The sequence below is a fragment of the Hyperoodon ampullatus genome (assembly GCF_949752795.1).
Source record: "Hyperoodon ampullatus genome assembly, chromosome: 1".
NCBI classification, from domain to species: Eukaryota; Metazoa; Chordata; class Mammalia; order Artiodactyla; family Ziphiidae; genus Hyperoodon; species Hyperoodon ampullatus.
Genome location: NC_136914.1, coordinates 150,563,641 through 150,589,910, shown reverse-complemented (window position 1 = coordinate 150,589,910; position 26,270 = coordinate 150,563,641). Strand labels below are relative to the sequence as shown.

The window sequence follows — 26,270 nt, the reverse complement described above, 5'->3', positions numbered from 1 at the left end:
GGCAGTCCAGGGTGGTATGGCAACTTTGAGACATCAGCAGAGATCCAGCTCTCTGTTCTGCCATCCTGGAGTGCAGCTCTGGTCCTCATAGCCAAGATGGCTGCTGTGTTCCAGCCATTGGCAGGCCCAATTACTTCCTCTTACATCTCATTGTCCAGCACATTGGCTGCTCACCTTTTCATGCTCAGCTTCAGCTAAGGCTGGAAAATGTCCTCTTTACCTAGGCTGCAATATGCCTAGCTAAAAGCTGGGAATTGTTACTAAGGAAGTAGAGAAAATAGATATTGCTAGGCAACTAGCACTCTCTCCTACAGTCTTATACCTTCATTTGTTTTATTATTTTAAAAAAAGGACTTAACATTATTTGTAGATTAAAATTAACATTCCAGGATGTACTTATTTTATAGCTTTGTGGTGTATGCATTCCCTCCTACACCTGGGTGTTTCGTCACTTTGAGAAGTACAGATTTATATGTGATTGTTTACATTCAGTAAACACTGACTTAAAATGGTATGTGAACTGTTAATTAAAAGCAGCAGTGTTTTGGACCAGTGGGTTTTGAGTTTTGGGTTTTTGTTTTTTTTTTACCACACTGGATTGGTATGCAGAGATTTTTCCCAAGCTGAGCTGGAGATTCTGCATTTGCCCTGAGGACCTGTTGTGTGTAGGGATCACTGGTTTCTCTTTTCCCAGGTGCTAAGTTCTTTACTGTGATTCCAGCTGTGTGGTCACATTCATTGCCTTTTGAGTTGCATTATTTCAAAATGACTGGCAATTGACCAACCTTGGAACCCTTTTTCTTATCATTTTATCTGCATGTTCTCCTCCTGGAGCAGATTACAGTATTACAAATAGCACTTGTGGGGTAATTTTCCCACATTCACATTTCTCTTATGTATGAGCTATTTTTTTAAGGATTGTATGCTTAGAAGCCATCTGTATACAGCTACTACTTACAAATATATTAAAGCTAATTTGTCCATTTTCACTTTAAATTAATATATGTACATTCTTACATTTTTTTGCAATACTTAGTCTAATATTGTGACTATGATTTCTAATTCCATGAAAATAATTTCTTTCTTGGTGTTGTTTTTGACTTTTGGTTGTTGGTTTTTCATCTATTTTGAGGATTATTCAGTTTGTCAGAATCAACTGTCAGGTAGCAGGAATCCAAGACGAACTCACAAAATTGGGGTAGGGGGTGGTTTGTTTGTTTTTTTAACCTTTGAGCCCTCTGGCACATGCTCTTTAATTGACCATGTTCATTTCTTGCTTTTCCATAGAAAGGCTTTTTCTCCTGTAGATGTGCAAACTCACTTCTCATCAAAAACTCTTTACTTGATCAATCCTTGAAACATCTGATCTCTGTTCTTCGCAGTATTTCTTCTGTACTTTTGTTCTCAGTTTGCCTAGTCTCAGACATATTTTCAGAACTAGGTGAGATAGTTGAGATTTTTGCCAGCAAACTTCCTTGTAGCTGTTAATTTAGAGGGAAAATTGGTTTACGCATTTTTCCAATTTTCATTCTAGTGGATGATCATCATACAAATTTTCCTTTGGAGCCACATAGTGAAATAAATCACATATATCAGGAAAATATGTGAACAATTGGACTTAAAAAGATTTGGCAAGTCTTTATTCTTTCCATTTTTCCTCAATTGAGAATACTTGAAGACTCCTCTTCTAAGAGAAGTATTACTTAAGCCCTTTTCTTTAGCTATGTTTCTCTTTTATAAGATAAAAGTCTCACATTTTTAATTTTATGTGAAATTTAAGACAATTTCAAGATTAAAAACAAATACTGGCTGGTTTTCCATGTATACATCACTTCTGCTCTGTTGCTGTAATGCTCTGTTACGGGTTTCCTTCATGTCTCCTCTTTTACAAACATATTTCAGATTCATAAACTCTTTAAGTTGCTTACACTTAAAGATATGCAGAGAGATGATTTTTTTTTAACAGATGCAGCAAGTCCATCCATCACTGATGCCCAGGAATAGGAGTAGAGAAGGTGAATTTGTTGTCCCAAGGTTCCCACTGGAACAATGTTATCCATCACAACTAGGTTCTTATGGCATCTCCCACATGACCTTTAAGTTAATTATTTATCCAGAATATCTTTGAAGTACTGAAGCCAACTTCAATTATCCTAAGTTACCATGGATAACAATAACATTTTGTGAAAATGCACATAGATTTCAGAAAAAGATTTACAAATGAACCTTAAGAATAAACCTGTTTATAAGTTGATGGATGTTTGCATGGGTTTGGTTTAACAAAACAATAATGAAAACTTAATGCAACCCATCGGATAGATATATATCCAATGAATATTTATTGAGTGTAGATGAGTCATGAGCCATACACTACTTTAGGTACTTTGGTATTCAAGGAATTTATAGTCTGCTAAAGGAGATGATATATGTATGCAAATAATTTTATAACAAGTTCAAATGTGGACAGTACCATAATGGAGATGTAAAGTACTATCAAGAGAAATAAAGAATAAATTCTTAAACTTGGCAAGAGCAAAGATTGATGTAGAAGGTGGTGTTTGTTCTGACCTTGAAGGGCCTGTTGAATTTGGATAGCTAGGAGTACCATGATGCAGGGGAAACAGAGAACCCGGTTACCAGTGAGAGCAGGATGGGATAGGCTAAGAGAATGTGGAATGATCTGGTGTGGTTCAGGGTCAGAAGTGAGAAACAGACTGACCTTGCATTGTCAATGACAATTTTAAGATTTTTCTCATGGGTAAAGTTAAGAGAAATTGAGTACTCAAGCACCGAGTGGAGAGTACTTGAATAAGACTTTTAAAATACACTGGTTCAGGTTGGGCAGTAAACTTTTGAGAGGGCCCAGGCATTAGGACAAAAAGCAGATCGGTGAGAAAGGAAATTTGGGGGTTCTTGTTCAAAGATAGACTTCTACTGCAAGCTTCTCTAGGAGCACAGTGGTTAATTGTGTTGATGGAAGGAAGTCATGATAATGGTGAAATAGAAGAACAGATCAATCCAAGTTGTAGTTGCACAGAATTGACTTGAGAGTTTGAAGATGCTGAGGGAGTGCTCCTGTCAGAGCATGCCTGGAGAGAGACCAGGAGCCATAACAACCCACACAGCCTTCCTCCATTGGTATAGCCTTTGCTGGGCTCAGCTAGGGTTTTCATCTTATTCTGAGCTTCCCTTTCTCTATCCAAGCAGAGAGTGAGATTTGTTTTGTAAATTGTCTTTACGTAGGGTAGTGCATGGAAGGTTACACAGTCTAGCTGGCACTGTTACCGTGGCTCTGCATGTTTCTGCCCCAGGGAGAAATGCTTTCCCTGAGATGACTCACTTACTCATCCCAGGATCAATGAGCCATTGCCCAGACCCTTTTGGGTCATTGGCTTTGTTGCATAGTAGGAGTCGTACTTCCTGAAGAGTTGTAGAAATAGATTATCTAAAGGGGGAGTGAGATGGAGGGGAAGAGGTGGGTCAGTTCCTAGTTTTCTAGTCTGTATAGCCTCTTACCCCAAGCTGACAGCCAAAGGAAACCAAAGACTTCTCCTGCCTTCTTCACAGCCATGTGCACCACTCATGTTCAACATGGAAAGACACAAGACTTAATGGAAATATCCATTAGGCCCTAGGATTCAGTCTCATTGCATATTTTGGTATTTGTCTAGCTTCTTATGTATTTCTTTAGGCATTTGGGAGAAGCTGACTCAGGTGCACTCTGATGCTGTTATTGACCTGCAAGGATCTAATTGAATGATTTACCCCGGAAGTGATATGAACTACACTAGTTTTTACCAGTTTTTGCATTTACTATTCTTTTTTTTATAAGTTTAGAATCTAGAAACAGCAATATCTGTATTATAATATCAGAAAAAGGGAGATTTTCTTTGATTTATGACGGGATTCTTTAGTTGCCAAGGAATTTTTTTTTGATATTTTATTTAATTGAACTATCAGTGTGTTTCCAATTGGTTTTGGAACTGTTAGCATACAAGTTTTCATTGCTTGTTGCCACACTCTTCCATTCGAGAAATTCAACTCTGAAATCAAGAATGAATTTACAGGGCTTCCCTGGTGGCACAGTGGTTGAGAGTCCGCCTGCCGATGCAGGGGATACGGGTTTGTGCCCCGGTCCGGGAAGATCCCACATGCTGCGGAGCGGCTGGGCCCGTGAGCCATGGCCGCTGAGCCTGCATGTCCGGAGCCTGTGCTCTGCAAGGGGAGAGGCCACAACGGTGAGAGGCCCTCATAATGCAAAAACAAAACAAAAAAACAAACAAACAAAAAAAGAATGAATTTACAGAAATTTAATGTAAATGGATATTTTGAATTATTTATTCCTAGAGTCTCCATTTCCCCAGCATGGAGGGAAGAAATGGGGCAAAGGCAGTATTTATGCGATGCTGATAGTGAAGCTTGTGCATCTAACCTGGACTGTGACATTCTGGGCAGGGAACCATGTCTTGCTCTTTTGTATTCCTGGCCCCTGTTACCTGGAGCAAAGAAAGTGACCAGTAACAGTTTAACTGTTGCTGAATTATTGATGACATGAATATGGCTGCAGATTAATTAAGGGCACTGTACTCAATCCCTGTTGCTAATATCAGTACACATCAAAAGGGAATGTGGCTATAAGAATTATTTTGCAAAACTACCAGGTAAATATTACATTTTTCTCTGTTGAAGTATTGATGAGGACCACAGGTCCATGGCTCAGAATTAGGTTCTTTTGTATTATTGGGCCTCACCTTTATTCATTATCTTATTTTCTTAGAAGAAATAATTTAGATGGGTTGAAAGTCACAGAATAGGTATTCAGTGACTGTCAGTTACTTCCTGTTCTCCCAGTCTTTTCTGAGAAAAAAATGCTACACTAGGGACTTAATGTGGATCTCTTAGCCCTGTTTTGTTTTTGCTTTTGTTTTTGCGGTACACGGGACTCTCACTGTTGTGGCCTCTCCCTTTGCGGAGCACAGGCTCCGGACGCACAGGCTCAAGCAACCACGGCTCACGGGCCCAGCCGCTCTGTGGCATGTGTGATCTTCCCGGACTGGGGCATGAACCCGTATCCCCTGCATCGGCAGGTGGACTCTCAACCACTGCGCCACCAGGGAAGCCCTCTTAGCCCTGTTTTTAGAGTCCATCTGTGATTCTTGAGAAACTAACCAAATGAAGATCTGTTGAGATATTCCAATTACTAGAGCTGTAAGGACAACTTTTGTGACATTTAAACAACCATTTATTTGGCTCACAGAATCTGTAGATGAGGAATTCAGGCAGGACTCAGTGGGAAGGGCTTCCTAGTGTTTCCCATTTATCTGCAGCCTTAGCTGGACAACTTGAGAACTAGAAGCTGGAATCATCTGTAGGTTCATTCAGTCACATGTTTGGCTGTTGATATTGGCTGGTGGCTGAGACTTTGGTTTTGGCTGTTAGTTAGAACACCTGCTTGTGGCCTCTCCATGTGTGGTTTGGATTTGCTCATAGTATGGTGATTGGGCATCAACAGTGCATGTTCCAAGAGAGAGAAGCAGTTGGCATCTGTAGCCTTTTTTATGACCTAGCCTTGAATGTCACATAGCGTTACTTCTACTATATCAATTGATCAGGAAAGTCACAAGCCTTCCCAGGTTCAAGGGGTGTGGACACAGCCCCATCGTGAGAGGGAGCAGCAAGGTTCTGAAAGCATGTGCAAGACTGGAACTAATGCTTGAATTATTGCTAGGAAAATACAGTCTGCCACACAATATACATCCCATGTTTTTTGCTGTAATTTTCACATATGGTTAATAATTTGTATCTTTCTAGGTTGTTTTTACCAAATAGCCTACTTACCGATTCCCTGTATCTAGTTGTTTGTTTGTTTGTTTTTTTAATAACTTGCTGTTAAATGTGTTGATCACATGCTGAAATTGATGGAGGGAAGTTTAAATTAAAAAATAAAAATTAATAGATTATCTAGAATTTTTGATTTGTATTTCCCAGTGAGGCAATTATAGGTTTGTTAATACTTTGGAGAGCAAATAGTTAGGATTTATAATCAAATTAGATTGTAAAAGGAATAAAATGATTTCATCCTTCTCTTGCACAAGTAAATAATGAATACTCACCTTCTAGGTAATTTTTTCCAGTTTCTTTTTGTTATATGCTCTTTCACTCTTCTCTTGCCTTTAATTTTAATCAAAGGCATCTTAATTCAGACATATAGCAAAGACATACTTGTCAGTGAACTACCATGTCCATTTCTTTATGTTACTAAGCTATATTTTGTGATAGCACAGGGAGTTACACAGATATCTTATACAGGAATTTCTCAGTGGAAAATCGTTCTAAGAAAAATAAAAATTGGTATGGACTCCCTTTCTCAAACTTGCTTATTGTGTTTTATATCACCTTCTTTTAGGCCAGGTGCTAGTTTTGCTAGTCAGGAAGTCATTGTCTTTTCTGCCTGAATAGCACTGAATTCAGTGAGTTAGACTCCAGAGAAAAGCTCAGCTTCTCTCAGCTTGAAGTGCATCTGGAGAGCCCAGCAGGGGACTCCACGGAGTTAAAGCCATCAGATTAAGTAGGACTCTTTCTGGAATCAGAGTAACTGATGGTCATTTCGTGGTTTTGATTTGCTTTGGGATCCTCCCCGAAGGAACTGGATTGAGTATAGGGCCCACTCGACCCTTTGCGGGGTTCCCTGGGCTAGAGCTGCAGGCGGGTGCCATGGGTCCTCTGCACTCCTACTTACTGAACTAGGGGACCACGTTCTAACTAGTGCTCTGAGCAGAAATGTAACTGATTTATTCTGTTAGGTATTCTAGACCCAGAATCTCTTTTTCTCACTTCTCCTTAAAGAGGCCACTGTGTCGCCGGTTGTCCGTAACACTCATGTGTTTCCTCTTGATGTATTTGAGAGCTCTAAAAAACTGTATCTGCAGCCCAATTTTCCCTCCCAAGTTTTCTGTTTCCCACTGCTTTCTAAGTAGTTCCACTTGGATATTACACAGAAATCTCAATTCATTACGTTCAAATATAAACTCTTCTTCTTCTTCCCCCCTCCTCAGACCTGCTTCTCCTTATAGGGTTCTCCTCTTGGTTAATTACAGAATTATTCCAAGCCAGAAACCTGAAAATCATGCTAGCCCCATCCTCTCCCAACCGCTCACTGTCTTTGGTTCTAACAAACACCCACCTGCACCCACTCCTTCCTCTTCTCAGCCTTAGAGCCTCACCTTACCTCCCCCGGTCTCCTCATCCTGTCCTGTGACGGTCTCCTCCTGCACCCATCTCACTCTACTACAGCCATTTCCCTTGTCCACCTTCACACTAGACATGAATTTTGCCTCCTTCATCGTGTCTTTCTGGCATAATATTGTGATTATCACAAAGAAACTTTCATTTTGCTTTTCCTGGAAGGAACGAAGGCAGACGGGTGGACCGGATGGCAAACCTACCTTTATTTTCTCCAGGCAGGCCATGTAGTTAAACTCGAATTTTAAAACGCCCAACATTCTCTTCGTTAGCTCAAATTCTAGGGAAGAGACGGTGTTACTTATCTAAGGAACTGAATGAAAAAATAAAACAGTACATTTATTGTTTATTTATTTTGTTTGTTTGTTTTTTGTTTGTTTCTTTGCGGCACGCGGGCCTCTCACTGCTGTGGCCTCTACCGTTGCGGAGCACAGGCTCCGGACGCGCAGGCCCAGCGATCATGGCTCACGGGCCCAGCTGCTCCGCGGCATGTGGGATCTTCCCGGACCGGGACACGAACCCGCGTCCCCTGCATCGGCAGGCGGACTCTCAACCACTGCGCCACCAGGGAAGCCCTGTTTATTTTTTAAGGATGTAGATTACTACTGCCTTTCTTGATTTATGAAAAGAAATAAGTAGTGAGCACCTACGATGTCTCACAACCCAGGAAGAGAGAAAATCTTGTGCCTAAGCTCACACACTACAAGTTATGTGATGTGTGTCCTCTGAGAGAGCACATCTCACAGAGAGTTAGTATCCTTTGTGAGAACTGTGATAAATAACTATGAGGTGAAGAGGATATGCCAGGCACCGAGGGGCAGGCTATATTTGAAGAAGGAAGAGTAAGTGAGGGGTGGAAACCTGATGGCAGGTGGGGGTAGAAAGTTAGGTTGTGGCCACGTGGTTAAGAAGGTAAACTCTCCGGGGACAGGAATTTTTGGGGATAAATTTATTCTTTGGTATGTCTCAAGTGCCTAGAAGAATGCCAGGTATGGTACATAGCAGGTAGTCAATAATATTTGCTGAATTAATGAATGGACCCCTCACTTGCCGAGGCACTATTTGATAAAGAAGTATTTGTTAGCCATGGTCCTTTTTTTTCCTGCAAGAATGTGGATGTTTAGAGTTGACAGCAGATTGTTTTGGAATGTTCCAGGATCACAGATCTGTACACCACACTCACATGTGCCAGGACAACATACGCCTACTCTTTCTGCATCTTTATCCCTCCCTTTCATACCCTGTCCTCCTTGTCTGTTACAAATCATCGTGCTCAAATCTCTCTCACCCTCCCCAAACCTCTGGCTTCTTAATTTCCTTTTGTAACATAAGAAAGATTTAGCTGTCACTTTTTGCGTTGATTTTTTTTTTTTTCCTGGTGAGATTTTCATCTTTTTACACCCAGTGGTTACTTTCCATAGTGCCTGGGTACCTTGCCATGATCATATCCTTGGGACATCCTGACTGTGTGGAGTTTCTTGAAGGTCTTAAGAACCTTGAAAATTTAACTGTCTTCAAAGTCAAATCAGGGTTTCAAATTTAGCTTACTTCTTTTAATCGTAATTGTAATGGCAACAATTAAAAGTCTTACAAGAAAGAAAAAAGATACTTCAGAATCTCAGTGGAAATGAATACACCCTTCTAGGTACTTTTTACATCCTCCTGAAGATGTTCACTGTGTTAATGAAGGCATCTTCTGAGATTTTTCTTTTTTAATAGAACCATCACCTTGACATTGATCACTCTATTGCTTCTTCAGGTTAGTTGTGGGTTAACCCCTTTGGATAATCTTAGAAATTACTTGACTGTTCTGAAAAACTGACAACTAGATTTGATACTGCATATAAAACATTTTTTGTACTTTTTCTCATTTATGTATTTGTTTTAACTGGCTTTTTTCTGAAGGATCAAAAACATGGCGAAGAGAGTATGTATAATTCAGAGAAAATGTCTTGCTGCAGAATAACTTTATTTTTTTCCTTTTCTCAATGTGGCTGTCGTTTCAGTCCATCATCTGTGTATTGCTTCTCAGACTTCCTGCCCTGGGAAAATAACACCATAATTTTTATGTTTCAAAGCACCTTTATATATTTGATCCCATTTAATCTTCACAATGTCCCTGTGAAGTATTATCAGCATTTTTTAAGAAGAGAAAGCTGGGCCTCACAGAGAATGGGCGCTTGATGGAGATTGCACAGCAAACTGTGGAATCGGGGTTTAAACCAAATTCTTTGCCAATTAACTCAGTAAAAACGATGGTTGGACCGTTTTCGTTTTGAATGGTCACTTTTATATTTTCAATGGTATTTTTAATTACTGTTTGTTTACTAAGTCTTGGTTAACTATCTTAGCAGTAGTCAAAGATCACGTTTGATGTCCCGCGGTGTTTTTAAAACATTTTATATCAAAAATGTTCATTATTATCTTATCTACTAGATTTTGCAGAATGAATATTTCAGTTCTGTGCAGCCCACCTGACCCAATTGGAGCATTCTTTGTATCAGGCCCTTTAAAATGGGAAAAGAGGCCTATTGATATTGGTGTTGGGAACAAGAACAGAGGTCCCAACACCCACCCCCCTTCTCCCATCACCATCTCTGTGTAGGATTCTCTCACAGTCCAGGCATTCTTTGCCTCAGAATGGATGGGGCTGACAAAGGATGCAGTGTTATTGGTGTCTCCACTGCACTGGCCCCCTCTCAAGGCTCTATTTTGTGGGGAGAAAGGAGTAGGTTTGGGTCATAGGCTGCCGTCAGGACAGATCTGGTGCTAACCTCTGCAGCCCAGTCTGTCCCCAGGCTCTGAGCTGTTAAAGGTTTCCTTAGGGGTCTAGCCACCTCCTGTTGTCCTCAAAATTAAGCCTAGACAGGATAGAGGTGGGCCTGTACCATCCACCTTTTCATTAGATATTCTTTCATTGATTCTGAAGTGATGATCTTTTAAAAGTCTACTTTTACATTTCTGGAATTGGGATGTGTTTTACATGTGTACAGTTAAGAGGAAGTTTTGTTTTTGGATAGGAGGCTAAGTGTATAAAAAAGGAGAAAGGAGTCAGCCAATGACTGTCTTCTCTAAAATTCTCAGAATCTGCTCTCTACTCCTTCTTAGAATATTTTTTCACTATCCATTTCTCGACATTCACCATGTCAAAATGTTACCTAAAGTTATTGGAAGTTTTCAACTTTGGGGGCTTTTGCTGCCCCAGTCTAACTCTGGTACATCTCTTGGCTGCTGTTCCACCCCCATCTGCTGTCTCACAGGGCCAGGTTACATTACCCACTCATCCTGAACAGCGCTCCAGGGAGGGAAGTGGGGAGGGGGAAGATGATATACTTTTCATTGCCTTATTCTTCCAACCACCAAGTCAAGGCATTTGGTGTATAATTACTCTAGCGAAAGGAATCTGGCCATACCAGGAAACACATCATGTGGACCAGGTCACAATTGTTAAAAAAAAAAAAAAAAAAGGAAATATGTTAGTATATAACATTTGATTCTGATAAATATGTTATCCATATTTCCTTATTCTACTTTTTTCCACAAATGGCATAAGATACCTTCCCTATTTAACTCTACAAGAAGATAAAATGATTATTCTTATTACAACGTTGTCTTTTCAAAAGTTTTGTATATAAAATTATAGCAAAGTATAGGTAAGTATCTAAATTGGTTACTTTAATTGCATAGAAATGGAAGTAGTCATGGTAATAAAGTGAGGGAAGCACCTATGACTATTGCTGCTTTCCTGCTCAGTATTTGTTCTATTCCTGTGATGATTTTGCTTTTACTTACATTGTGGAAATGACAGAGTTTTTCCCCTGGACGATGAGCAGGAAAAACCGTAGAGACAGGCTCTGGGTTTGGGCCTCTGATGATGGCTGAGAGCCTGGGAAACTCAGCAGAGCCCGGACTTCCATGCTCTGTTCCTGCCCTGCCATCTAGTGGAGCAGCGAGCATGCAGTGCTGGCCAATTAAGAATAAAGGACTGAATGCAGTTACTAAACTCGTAAGGTACATGATGTGAGGTGTGTATTCTGTACATATATGCACAAATATCCATAACATACAAAAGAAAAAGTGGTACTGCTAACAAACGGCAGTTGATGTGTTTAAAAAACAAAGTCCTTCAATGAAAAGTATTGAGAAATCTATCACTGCAAATATAAAAATGTATTATAAAAGAGCAGTAAGTAAAACTCTTTGACACGGATACAGGAATGGATGGATAGATCAGTGGAAAAGAATAGAATTTAGAAATTGACTGAGAGTGTGGCATTTCAAATAAATGAGGACAAGATGAAATACCCTGTAGTGTTGAGAAGGCTGGCTGTTTGGTTAAAAATAAAGATAGATCCCAGTCTCATTCTTTCCTCCAAAAAAAGTCTGGTGAGGAAAGGTTAAAAATTAAAGAAATGAAACTGTAAAATTACTGAAAAAAAGGTAGAGCTATTTAAAAGATAATCTTAAAGTGGGAAAAATTTGCTAAATAATTGGAAAATAAACCCAGAGTTCACTTAGGAAAAGGCATTTTATCCTTCTAGCAAAACAAAATAGTTGACAGAAAATTATAAAACAGTAATACTTAAAGGGAAATACTACAGTCAATTCTTAAGTTAAAATCAATTAAGTAATAGTATATTGACAGCATCTAATAGAGTACTATACAGACTACCGAGAGAACAAGAGATGAAAACAATTTGAATTTATGTTTCTCTGATTATCCATCTGAGGCTAAGCATCCTTCCATGTTTTATGCCATGTGCTCTCCTTCTGTGAAAGAGGTGTTTTCTCATGTTGTTTGCAGGGTTTTTTCCCCTCATTATTTTGTTTTAGATATTAATTCTTTGTTTTTTGTGTTACAAATACTTCTGCATCTATTTATTATTCTTTTGCTTTTTAAAATGTCTTTCATACTCTAGAAGATTTTTGTTTTTCTACAGTCAGATCTGTCAGTCTTTTCTTTATGACTTCTGGAGTCTGTGACTGGCTCAGGAAGACCTTCCCCACCCAAATACACGAAAATTATCTTTGGGGGTTTTCTTCAGGTACTTCATGTATTTTAATTCAATTTAACTTCTTAATCCTTCTGTAATTTGTGTTAGTGGAGGGATCTAACTCACTATTTTTTCTGAATCAGTAGCTGGAGGCCTCCTTTCTCTGCTGATGAAAACGCTGACTTCCTATCTTCCTTCTCCTAATAATGAAGACATGCATTGTGATGGTTCTAGATTCTAGAGTACATTTTAATATCTTGAAGGGTAAACTCTCTCTGTTCTTTTTCAAAAATTTCTTGGCCTCTCTTGAACATTTTCTTTTCTAAATGAATTTTAGGCTCAGCTTTTCAAGTTCCATAACAATCCTTTTGAAATGTAGGCTGAGGATGCATTGAACTTAATTTTATAAAAAATCAGCATCTTCATAACTTTGATGTTTCCTTCCCAGCCCATGTTACATCTCTCCATTTGAATAGATTTTCTTTTTTGTCCTTCGGTAAAATTTTCTTGTTTTCTTTATGTGCATCCTTAGGTTTACTCTAGTCTTAAATATGTATTATTTTTGTTGATATTGTGAGGGGTTTTTTTTCAGTCCAATTTTTTAAGTTGGTATTTGCCCCAGGACAGGGAGTTTCTAAAGTACCTATATTTTTTAACAGTGGTAAGTTTCTGGAATTGGGAATTTTTTTTAACATTAATTATATTTATTATGAAGGGGGAGGTTTAGTGAAGAGTTGTTATTAAATCAGTTTATATTTTATAACTGATGGGGTCTTAAATTCCAGAAAATACGGTACGTATATATAGAGTTGAGACGCCACCTGGCCTTCCAGCCCTTTGGAGACCTGAGCACACTTTTTGTGAAGTTCTGGTTCCAAAGTCTTCACTATAAGTTGAGCAAATTCTAGATCCCTTCGGCCTCTGGCTCTATGCTACCAGAAGGTCACTGTATCAGCCAAACCCCAAACCCAACCCTTTCTATGTTCTCATAAAACATCAGTCACACCAGACATTTTTTGAATTGAGGCTGCAGATTGGAGATCACAGATCACGGGGAGGGGTTACATCCCCAAGCGGCCCAGTGGCCCCTGCCCCTCACTCTTTCTACTCCGACCTCTCACTCCCCTGTTCCATCTCCAGCTCAGGACATAGCAGTTGGGATATCACCTCGGGGCCTCACTCTCCCCTCTAAGCCAAGTGCAGTGTTATCTTCTAAAAATGCTGAGTGCTTTCCGTGGAGGGAACCATAATGAATAAAATTTTCTCTATTCCCTTCCATGCAAATAAAGATTATATACTTGAATATATTCTTGTTACGGCTAATGACTATGGTAGGAAAAAAGCTGGAAAAATAGGTTTATGGATTTCATTTTATATCATGCAAAACAAGGAACAAACATGTATACAAAGAGTCAGTTGAAACTCAAAGACCTTTTAAGTCCTCAGGAAACAAAATTTAAATTAAATAATGTTATTCCCATAACGCTTAGTATTTCTGAATGTAAACATTTTGTAAATGGCATTGACCCTGAAATTTTTGTCTTTAGAGAATTGGATAGTAGGTGATAAACTATTTGAAGACAAACCATAGGGAGAAAACACCCTATGAATTCAGTTTATTCTACTGTGCAGCGTTTATATTTGTTCTAAGTATATCTGGCTTAAGACTATATATAAATTGAAAATTCTAAATTTGTTTTGTTTCTTACTTTGAATCTACAAGTTACGCTGTTAAATTTTCAGCACATGATAGTCTTAGTAAATGTGGTAGAATATAAGTTAAAAGCTTTAATCCACAGTTGATATATTCTCGATTTCTTTTATATGTTCATAAACAAATAGAGTTTCCTGGGAAATGAGGTGTTTTGATAAGGTTTTCTTCCCTCCCAAATAATTATAGCCTGTTTTACTCAGTAGCTGGAAGGATGTACCTCCTTTCCATCATCACTCTTGGTCATATAATGACACTATTCACTAATTCATTTGAGGCATAAAATGTGGTCCCCTCTTCCCTGCTAAGAATATAAGTGTGATAGAGCCAGTTAACACAGATCTCATTAAGTGAGAAAAGGAAAAGAAAAGGGAAAGAAAGCAAAGAAAATAAAGGCATAAAGAGGGCTAACATTCCATATAAATACTTAGTATTGAGCTATGTGGTGATGCTATTGCGATGATACTTCTTACTGTACTTCTTTTTTTTTTTTTTTCTCTCTATGCGGGCCTCTCACTGTTGTGGCCTCTCCCATTGCGGAGCACAGGCTCCGGACGCGCAGGCTCAGCGGCCATGGCTCATGGGCCCAGCCGCTCTGCGGCATGTGGGATCTTCCCGGACCGGGGCACGAACCCATGTTCCCTGCATCGGCAGGCGGACTCTCAACCAGTGCGCCACCAGGGAAGCCCCCTTACTGTACTTCTTACCTCCCAGCTGCAAATCAGGTTATGCCAGAAAGTGGTGTGAAATGCAAAGAGCACGGGCGACACAGTCATCTCGGTAACTTCTTCATCCTGAACGAGAGACCTACCGGGTCTGCAGGATGTAACAGTGACAGCTTGCTCTGCACATTATGAATACACAGTGGGTTTGTCCCCTGTTTTCATGACTATATTATGGCATAGGTGTTGCCAGTAGACAGTATGTTTGTTTTCCTTACAGCAGAATTATGTATTCTTCAAAGTGCTGTGGCTTTATTCATTTTTATATGGGAAACTGAAGCTCAGTGTCTTTGACAAAGACTTATTCAGAGGGATAACTTACCATAAAAAAAAGCTGGTGCCTACAGAATAACATAAAGCAAGGGTGGTATCCCTTAAAATGAACTTCTTTCATCTTCAGTTAAATCAATAATACTGGTAGAAATGTGTTAATGTGTCTTCCTATGAAATGAGTATTCCTGAAATTTGACAGTTGTCCCTATTTAACATCAGATATGCCATGGCCCCTTATCTATTAGCTGTAGATGGACATGTTTGAGAATTTAGCATTTTCCCACACAATGAGAGAAAGCTTCTGCTCAGAGATTTCCAGAACCCCTGGATGCCTCACTATACAGTATGCATGATTTCTATTCTGTGTGAGTTGAAGAAATAACTAGAGAAGTAGTAAAACTTGTTAGGCCTATGGATGTTTGGAACCATTAGCTAATTCCTTCTCTTTCTCAGTCATTAATACAGTATGCTCTTCAGAAATGAAAATTATCAAACTTAGACCAAGATAAAAGCAGCCCACTCCTAAAATAAAAGTCTCCCTGGGTGAGTGTGGGGGGGTGGTAGTTAATGTCTTTGTCATGTGTCTAATCTTTCACTTATGTCCTCATATAAATTTATCTCTGACCATGTTTTAAACATGAGTTTAAAGTTTTTGTTTTTTCTGTCTGAGCTCTTAGGTCATTAATTACTGATTTTTGTTGTTGTTGTTTATTGATCCTAACCAAGTTAATTATCTGCCCTCCTTATTTTAGTTAGCATTGTTCAGTGAAATTTTTTTTTTAAAAAGCAGTTATGGGGCTTCCCTGGTGGTGCAGTGGTTGAGAGTCTGCCTGCCGATGCAGGGGACACGGGTTCATGCCCCGGTCCGGGAGGATCCCACATGCCGCGGAGCGGCTGGGCCCGTGAGCCATGGCCGCTGAGCCTGCGCGTCCGGAGCCTGTGCTCCGCAACGCGAGAGGCCACAGCGGTGAGAGGCCCGCATACCGCAAAAAAAAAAAAAAAGAATAAAAAAGCAGTTATCTAAAGGAAAATATTATATTATCTTCACTATTTAATTATTTAGGAAAATTATTTGAAGGCTTTTAAAAAACTGGACTGTGATGACACTGATTATGAACTGTATTACTTCTCCATAAAATTAACTGCCACATTTTGATTTGCAGGATCTCCAAAGGTGGGTAAATGGTGCTAATCAACATGGCTTTGTCCTGGTATCTTTCGGAGCTGGTGTCAAGTATCTGTCAGAAGACATTGCTAACAAACTGGCAGGAGCTCTGGGGAGATTGCCCCAAAAAGTGATTTGGAGGTAAGGTAATAATATAGATTGTTTCTTCACTCTTGATTTTCCATATCCTCTTACTTAGCCCGCAGGTCTGAGTAAAGCACAGCCCATTGATTCCCTGGCAATATTAGCAGGATGCCTTTGAATTTTCATTTTGTTTCTTAGTGTATCGAAATCTAGGGATTAACTTATATAATACTCTGTGATGGTTAAAAAGACATCTAGCTCATAGCATAAAAAGAAGATCTGATGCACAATGATGTATTCTTGTGATGGGTGCATTTTTATGTTACCCTCATTTACCCTTCTGTTATTTATTATCACTTAAAAATGTGTAATTGCATGCATTTCTATATACTCCTTCAAGTCAGTGTTGGAATGAGGAAAAAATGATGGATGAATGATTAAATAGGTAAAATATTTCATGGAACCTTTTGGGCTCCCACTTTGTCTATAAATACTTTCGATTTCCTTTATCCAAGAGACCAGACATTTAAAAATACAGTAACTTGCCAGTTAATGCTAGTCAAAACAGACCCCACTTCTTTTGGCAGGCACTGCCAACATGTGTCTGTCTCTGGAGTTTCTAACCCAGTGTCTACACTTGGATCTGAACACTTATTTAGTGTGTATTTACTTAGTACCTGTCCCCACCATTGGGCTCTAGGGATACAGCAGTGATCAAGGTCGGCCCCAGTGTCAAGCCATAACAAGTAGGCTCTGAGTAATAGGGGTTTCTCCTTTGTAACAACTGTAGGAGGATTAGCTCCTCCTTCTTCTGGCTAAGCTATGAAATGGATACATATTTTATTCCAATGGTTTAAGACTTCTCCCTTTGCATTCCAGTCCTATTGGATTTCTTCTATTAGGCTTAACCCAGAAAGTGCCCCTTCTACTTTATTTGGAACAGTTTGTATCTGCTTATTTCAATCTCTTGCCATTCTCTCAGTTGATAAGCACTTTATGGTTTATCTTTCAAAGATCAAGGCAGGAAACAGCCTAATTATGTCCTTTGCCCCACAGAGCTGTAGGGGCAACAGCCTAACTGTCCTTTGCCCCACATAATTCTCTAGCTGAGGCCCAGCTAGAGAAGAGTACTTCCTGCTTTCTTCCAATTCTCAAGCCTTCCCTCAGGTTCTGGGCGTCCAGATGGGAGCTATTGACTGCCCACTGGTGGTCCTTGCTGGTGCTTCCTGTTTCACCTTCTAGATGCTGGTAGAAAATGACTTTCTAGCATAGGGTCACTTGGTTGCTATTTCCCCCATCTCTGTGGATAGGGGAGGAGAGCGAAGGAAAATAGATCTCAGTATAATCATAGTGTTTCTTATTTATCCCTCAGTCAATGAAAATGTGAAAAAGAACCTGAAATTTTTGTTGTTACTAAAACATGGCTTCCCTCTTAAGGATATCAGCAAAAGATCATGTAACATTTATTTTAAATCCAAAAATTTAATCAGAGAGTTCATACCAGGAGTAAAGTGATTTTTTGGAAGATTCATAGTCTGGTGTAAATTTCAGGTTTTCTGGAACCAAACCAAAGAATCTGGGAAACAACACCAAGCTCATAGAATGGTTACCACAAAATGACCTGCTTGGTAAGTCAGTGACATGTGGGTGCTTACTTGGCTTTTAGATTTTAATTGTGTAAATGTGAGTTTTACACTTGAGTGGCTTATACAATACACGTATGGTGTATGATAGAATCATTATGTTATCTAGTGCGTTAAGTCCTAGATTTCAGACCAACAAGTCAAATCTTTAGTTATTGGCAAATAATTTTAAAGTATAATCATTTAGGCCTATAAATTAAAATTTTTAGATCAGTCACAAATTTTAATTTTCTGAAAAATATACTTAATACTATATAAGCTAGTGGTGAGTAAAGTTATACCTAGTTATGCCGATCAGCTAAAAGTAGTAAAATTAAAACAGTGAAAATTTAAATTTGTGTTATAGTTTTACTACAGATGTATCCAAGAACCCAGAGAAATTTGAAATTATTCATTTGTTTGAAACCACAGAGAAGCAGAAAGCCAAAAAAACAGTCAATTTATTTTAACTTTACTTGGATTATCTGCCTAGATTTTACCCTAAATCACTGGGCACTTTTGAACACTTTATTTCTTCTGACTTATTTCTTGGGGTTCTGATCCTCAACTCAAAATTAAAATACCAATTATATTCATATCTTTTAAGATATCTGAATCTAATTCTGTTTAATAAGCACAGATAGTAAAATGTAAATTGTTTTATTCATTAAATCTCTAGGAAAATATAAGGCCATATTATCCTTTAAGATATTACTTATTAAGGAAATTATAAAAATGTTACTGATTTTGGCAATATCAACCATCATTTGTTCAATAATACTAATCTAACAGATTATGTAAAAGTAGCTTTAAGTTCTATTCTTAAAAATAGACTTTTAAAGAACATCTTTTAGAAGCTAAATTGACCCCCTAAAACCCTGCAAATTGAATTTTGTAACTAAAAAACAGTAAGTATATATATAAATAATTCCTTTTGTTTAGTTTATTATAAATGTTATTCTATAAATGGTAAAACTGAGAAAAAAATAAGACAGTTCACCTTTTTTGATGTTTGTATTTTTTTTCTTTTATTTTTTATGTCTGTACTATTATGACTTCAGATTCCATAGAAGGTAGGAAGGAAGCAGTAAATTTAAATAAGATATCTTGACCATCAGCCATCTCAGTTCAGCAGGGGACACTGCTGTCTGGGAGCATCTAAATTGATCTCATGGTTTTTTTTGCTGTGAGGCTCTACAGCGAGGTGTAGCTACACCCAGAGGCCCTCCTCAAGTTCACATCTCTTCTGGGTTCCTCAGAATCTCAGCTCTCTGCCTTTTCTGAGATTAACATCCTTTTTAACTCTAGCCATGACCTTTGTGGGTCCTCTGTTGGTTTCTAACTATGCTCAGAAGATTCCTCCAGGGTGAAAAGCAGGAACCAAATCAGTGTCTCTCCCCTCCCCTCCTCTCATGACACTCCCCGCCTGCTCTCCATACACCAGCTCTGCATTATTTTTCACTGCTGGGCTTGGTGATAATAAAGTTTTGTTCAAAGAAAAAGGGTTGGTTCTACTACTGAAAAGAAAGTTTGAAATCCACTGCAAGGGTAGATCCCTTAGTTGGGCTGAGTTGAGAAGCCGCTTGTGGGTCAGAGCAAGGGACACTGAGTGACCAGCCCGCTAGATGTTGAGGTGGGAGAGTCCTGGAGCCCCACTGAGACCCAGGTTCACACACAGAGTTCGTTTTTTTACTTGATGTATGTTTATTTTAAATGTTTGTGTTTTTGCAAGCTATAATTCCTTTCTGGCCATATAGCACCTATCCTGAGTGCAGTGTTTCTTTGTCTTACACTTTTTATGCAAAACTTTCTGCTCATAAGGAGACCTGGATTTTTAAATACCTCATTAATTTTGATGAATTACCTCTTTTATCTCCATGACAGCTAGATGTTACGTGATGTCCCATCTCTTACAAGTAACTTTTGTAACTGTCTGTCCCTACATGTTTTTATACCTAAAATGTAAAATCAGACCCTAAGATTGTGTAGCACAGGTGCTGATATGACTTGAATGTTTTAAATGCTAAGCACCATACAATGTTCCTCTTTGGATAAGCACAGAAACTCTTCATGGACATCTGGAATCCAGCCCCACATTTTTACATATGTTTTTTTGCAAAGTGTGTTTGACTTTAATATAGATAAATGCTTGAGTAGCCAGAAGGTGAGTGTCTGTGTTTAGTAGAATGTGATTGCCCCCGGTACTTTTTGTCATTTCTTGCTTTCGTTGATATCCTGTTAATTATTGGCCATTTGAATGCAGTTGATATTTGTGTTTTGGGAGAAGATATTGTGATATAATTCTTAAAGTTATAAATGTTAGCTTAAAAATGGCTTTTAACTGATATATATAAATCAGATAATTATGTATATAACAAGCATTGTAATTGGTATAGAGCAGGAATCTGTGAAACTGCGCCTTTAAAAATCCTATATCTGAAATGCATGTTTATTATAATATCAGCTTTTAAGAAATTTCTGGAAGATCTCTTCCTAGAATAATATGCAATATTCTAAGTTGTTTTCTTTTTTAATCCTTCTTTAGGGCATTCAAATATTAAAGCCTTCCTGAGCCATGGTGGTTTGAATAGTATTTTTGAAACTATGTATCATGGTGTTCCTGTAGTGGGAATCCCACTCTTTGGAGACCATTATGATACTATGACCCGGGTACAGGCAAAAGGTATGGGGATACTGCTAGAATGGAAGACAGTTACTGAAGGAGAGCTGTATGAAGCACTAGTGAAAGTTATCAATAATCCCAGGTAAGGTTTCAATTAATATTAAAGCAGATTAAATATATATACCACAGCACATTGTCAATAGGTTATTATTGCCAGTAGGTTGTCAATAAACCAATTATAGAAATATCCTTTAGAGATTCCTGTGTATAATGCCTTGTGCATGTTTCTGTCATTTGAAAAATAGAAATAGCAATCATTTGGCCAGCCTTGTATGACCTTGAATAATATTCTACCAAGGTTTGACAAACTAAGGAAAAACTAACATGGGAACCATTGGGTCCCTACTGTGTGTCCATTTTTGTGTCCTTTATCTCATTTTGATGCTCATAAAACTATATATCACCATTCTCCTTATTCATATTTTAGAGATGAGGCACTTGAAACTCAGAGAGCTTATGTAATTTGCCCATAGTTACAAAGCTATTAGAGTAGGAATTTGAACCAGGACTGTCTGATTCCAAAGCTGGTGCTCTTGATACTGCCTGGTGCTGGGTTTCCCTAGTGCGGGGCGTCAATGAAATGCCGAGATTTTTTTACTCAGGTGAATGACTAGTCAGAATCTTTATTTTTTTTCTTAAATTCTTGACGTGTCTTGAGTTAACCCAGTTCACAACTGAGCCTGAAAGAGTAGAGAGTCAGCCTGTGTAGTTTTAAAACAAAGCAACAATATTTCCCATTTTTATGTGACATTTAATTGATCTTGCCTTTCAAATGGCATTCATGTCTGAAGAGCGTGAGCTTCTTCTGTTTATACCCAGGGTAGATGGCATAACAGTAGACTGAGAAACTCTGCCATATTCTAAGAAACAACCAACACTAAGAACAATTCTTTCATATAAAGCGATGTAGCTTTTAGGTAAAAGGCTGGGTTCAAGTGCACTGCAGTTCGTTATGCTGTCTTATGTTGGCTTGGAGGTGGCCTTCATGTGCTGACCCCTTAGAGGATCCAGTGTCTTGGTCACAGCTCTTGGCACTTGGATCAATATGTTTGCTGATCTGAGGTACCTGTGAGATCCCTTCATCTGTGTTCTGTAGCCTTTCTTTTAAAAGTCTAGTGTTTTTCAAAATGTGATGTTCTTATGGAAGATGATATGTATCATACAGGCTTTTAAAGGAAGATTTGTAAAATGCAGCCCTCAAGTAGAGTTTGTAGAGCGATAGTGGCAGAGCTGCCGAGATTGGGTCGGTTATGCAGAAAAAGCAAAAGTCTGGATCATCCACACAAAATCAGTTTGGCTGTGTTCTGTGAGGTGTAAAAGGGGCCAAATCAGAGACCAGGCTATAGTCTTAGGTCACACTGCGATTAAATCCCAGCTATGCCATCTTCAAGTATACATGTGTGCTTGATTTCAAAATAGGTTTTATTTTGTTCAGTGAATAAATTTATATTCTTCCACAAAGTATCCATATAAGATAAATAGTTATTTGCATATAACCCTTGAAGAGTTTAATTATTTAACTAAAGCCTTTTGCACATTCAGGGTAGGAAGATGTCTCTATTCATTGTAAAAATGACAATGATTCAGGTAGTATGTTCTTTGCTAAAAGTAATTATATGTAAACTTAAGGCATTTTATCTTTTTTGTTTCAAATACATGATTATGTTCCATATTTAACATGCCATAATTATTGAAAAGGCTGATTTGATTCACTAATATTGTGTCCAAGATATTCTAGTTTAAACCAATAGTGCTAAAGAAGTATTACTTATTTCTTTTTTACTCAACTTGAACAATGTCTTCCTTCTTCCCATACTAGTTGTTTGGATTTATTTAATAAAAGCTATTGCTTTTGTTCTTTGGAAGGAATTCTTTTGAATCTGGAGATTTTATTAAAGCAAGTTGTAGAGAAAGATGGGTAGTTAATCCTTATGAACTTAACACATATCCAGCCCTTAGTTATTACTTTTTTTTTTTTTTTTTTTTGCGGTACGCGGGCCTCTCACTGCTGTGGCCTCTCCCGTTGTGGAGCACAGGCTCTGGACGCGCAGGCTTAGCGGCCATGACTCACGGGCCCAGCCGCTCCGCGGCATGTGGGATCTTTCCGGACCAGGGCACGAACCCGTTCCCCCTGCATCGGCAGGCAGACTCTCAACCACTGCACCACCAGGGAAGCCCGGTTATTACTTTTGATAGGAGACACTTCCCCTTTTGTAAAAATGTGCAAATCACATGAGCCCCTTACAAGGTAATTTGTTTTATTAAAAGTAATTTTATCCAAGACATTCGAAAGGAGAGTTTAGAAGTGGCCTTAAGTGACCATTTTAATCACACTGTTCTTTTTTTTCCCCCACAAACTTTATATTCCTACTGGGAGAAATTTTGGGTTGTAAAGCAAACTGTGCTGAAAGGACAATGCCACTTGCTACCTCTGAAAGGGAGAATCTTGGAAAATTGGGCTGGGTAGTGAGCTTTATGAGTCTGCTCTTGGGGAGAAGTAAAGGTCTGAGCGATGAGGCCCTACTCCATACTCACGTAAGCTGAGGCAGGTAAGGACTGGTTCTGGACCAGTGAGCCTATTGGAATTTCATAGGTGGCGATGAAGCCAGAGTCCCTGCAGAAGGATCTTTGTCACATGCAGTCTGTTTAATCATCTCTAGAGAATGGGCCATAGTCTCATGACATTAAGGTACCTGAGGACCAAGATTGTTTTTAATCCTCCTTCTTCTATGTTAAAATAGAAGGTTGAATTTCATTTTTTAAGATACCATGTTTCACTTCCATATTTTAAAGATATCCTTTTATCCTGTAAGAATTTTCTCACAAAACAGAGTAATCAAAAGGTTCTAATTTACCTTTTGCCATTGAGTAGAAATAATGATAGATTACAAAGCAAGGCCTCTTAATAGTACCAGGAATATTACAAGGATGGCCTCTTAATATTTGGATGAGATTTTACACTTTTAAAGCAACTGAGTTTATTATATAACAGTAATTTTGTTGTAAGGCTAGGGTGACACAGAAAATGTGCTTTTTCTTTTAAAAAATTTACTTATATAAGTATTCAAAATACAACAAAACAATTAAAAATAGCAATAGGTAACAACATTTTACAGTGTTCTATAGTTTTTCCACAAACTTTTCAACACATGGTAGACAGTATGGCTTAGGAGAAAGATTATGGACCCTGGGAGGCAGGAAATTATGGCCATGAGGCAGTCTTTTGGATGATCTTCCCACCATCGGTCTCTTCCTTTTTTTAATCCTCTCCCCAAAGCTCTGGCTTAAAGCCAGTCTCTCTGATTTAACGGTCTTTGATTCTAAGAACAGGGCTGCATATCTTGTCATTCTGAACACAAGTGAAGGAGACTCACGTTCCAATCTAGTTTCCAGCCAAACACCCCTGTGCTACATACTCTTTCCAAATAAATTTGTTCTGGGCATACTCTTACTCTCCCACCTTTATTACTTAGTTCACACTCTTCTCTTGGCCTAGCAAGTTTTCACATGTCCAAACTTTTGTTCCTGTATAAGGCACAGCTCGAGGGCCACACCCTCCATGATGTGTTTTGTAATCCTTCCATGTGGAAATTATTTCTTACGTTTGAACAATGCAAACTCTAATCAGAGATCCATGCTCAAAGGGGCTTTGTACCAAAGATTGACATGTAAATGTACAGTTAAATATTTTAAATTAAGATGTTTACGTTATGTTTGATCACTTTTTGTGATGATCCTCTTCAGCTGATTTTTATCAATCATTTGAGTGTTTTCTTTATACATATGTATATACATATGCATATATGTATCTCTACTGCATATAATGTCACTCACATATGGCTTCATAGTGTTATCAACTCCTTTTCATCTGTTTACTAAATATAATAATCTCACTCTGTCACCTAGTACTGTTTTAAATCAGAACAAAATTAAATGTCACTGCTAAAAGGAAAAGGTGTTGGGACAAAATTCTGCATTTTTTTCCACCATCCCTCTGTTTTAGAATCTAATAAATTCGCTCCTCTTCCTGGTTGAGACTCATTGATTAATAGTATTTAAAAGCATATGAAGAGAAGGATTATGTGTATATAAGAGGCATGGTGTAGTGTAGAAGGAGCATGGGATTTGGAGTAGGAAAAAGTTGAATTTGAATCTCAAATTTATAATCATGGTCAGGTCACTTGATCTCTCTGATTTTCATTTTCCTTATCTGTGTAAAATTTATTTTACTGTGTTAGTATAAGGTAATGTGTTGAAAGCACTTATCACAGTGCCTGGCACATACTAGGTACTTAATACAGGATAGCTATTTTTATTATTTTCCCCATTTTTAACTTTAGGGAGTTATGATCCTGAGCCTTGTAGCTACATGATCATTCTGTGTCTTACCTCCACCTCATAGCTACCGTCAGAGGGCTCAGAAGCTTTCAGAAATCCACAAGGATCAACCTGGTCACCCCGTCAATCGGACTGTCTATTGGATCGATTACATTCTCCGCCACAATGGAGCCCATCACCTACGTGCCGCTGTCCATCAAATCTCTTTCTGTCAGTATTTTTTACTGGATGTTGCCTTTGTGCTTTTGCTTGGTGCTGCCTTGTTTTACTTCCTCTTGTCCTGGGTCACAAAATTTATCTACAGAAAAATCAAAAGTTTGTGGTCTAGAAATAAGCATAGCACAGTTAATGGACATTACCATAATGGAATCCCCAATGGCAAGTATAAAAGAAATGGCCACATTAAACATGAAAAGAAGGTGAAATGAGCCAACAGCCCACCTGATAGTAACAAATCTGTTGAATTTTTATTGCTATAATTTAGTCTAACAACTACTAAAAGGAAAGCATCAGTAAACAATTCTAACACTCCCTTATCTGATCTTACTAATGAAATTCTGTGGAATTAAGATGGCTGTAAAAAGCACAAACCTAAAATGCAAAAATGTATTTTATTCGAACACTGATGCAGAGAGTTTTGGCACTGAACCTTTTAGAAGCCTTAATTATTTAAATCAGTTAAGTGACCATGTCAGACTTTAGTTTTAAGTCTTGATATATGTGTGTTCCAGATAAGGAATGGTTTCTTTTCTCTTAAAAAGATTTGTTTGTGTATGTATGTGTGTGTGTATGTGTGTGGATGTTTCCTAATTAAGATTATTTCAGCCAGCTGCTTGTTATATTTGTTGACGGTACAACACATTCAAGAATGATATAGAAAGACGGTTAGGATCCAAATGTTTCTCTTCTAGAATTTAATATATGGAAGCTCAGAACACTACCATGAAAGAACACTTTTCCCTCAAAACTGAATGCAGAGGAAGAAAATGAAAAGATAGATGACACCGGTTTTTGTACTTTTAGGGTTTTTTTGTTTATTCATTTTAGGTTTTTTTTATTTTAGTTTTACTTTTCTTACAGACTGTGGATACTTCTGGGGGAAAAAAACATACAATTAAGTAAATGTATAAATTGGTTGTCACGTTTTACTTCTATTTTCTCCCTACCAATAATTTGCCTCTGGGAGAATTTTATAGTTTTTTTTCTATTTCATTTTAATGAATAACAGTATGTTAAATGTCTAATTAAAACAGAGCAACAAAGCTCTGACTTTTGTTCAGAGTACTGAAGATTACTGCTTCTATGGCATCTTTAAGCAGGGTTGTTATTTGAATGTTTTGTAACTGTTTGATGGCTTTTCTGTAATGTAATTTTTGAATGTTCAGGTGTGGTATTTCCAAAGTTTTAACTTTAAAAAACCTCCTCCTTTATCCTAT

At 38.2% G+C, this 26,270-nt stretch overlaps 1 protein-coding gene across 1 annotated transcript in view; it reads left to right on the top strand.

Moving 5' to 3' along the window:
- Nucleotides 1-25,262, top strand: part of UGT8 (UDP glycosyltransferase 8) — a gene marked incomplete at both ends in the record, with an annotated part of 59,001 nt that extends 33,739 nt beyond the window's left edge. The window contains 4 exons of the mRNA XM_079700524.1: nucleotides 16,106-16,248; nucleotides 17,743-17,819; nucleotides 20,359-20,578; nucleotides 24,899-25,262. Coding sequence (XP_079556650.1) covers nucleotides 16,106-16,248; nucleotides 17,743-17,819; nucleotides 20,359-20,578; nucleotides 24,899-25,262 — 804 coding nt within the window. The remainder of the gene's footprint in view (nucleotides 1-16,105; nucleotides 16,249-17,742; nucleotides 17,820-20,358; nucleotides 20,579-24,898) is intronic.
- Between the last annotated feature and the right edge of the window lie 1,008 nt (nucleotides 25,263-26,270).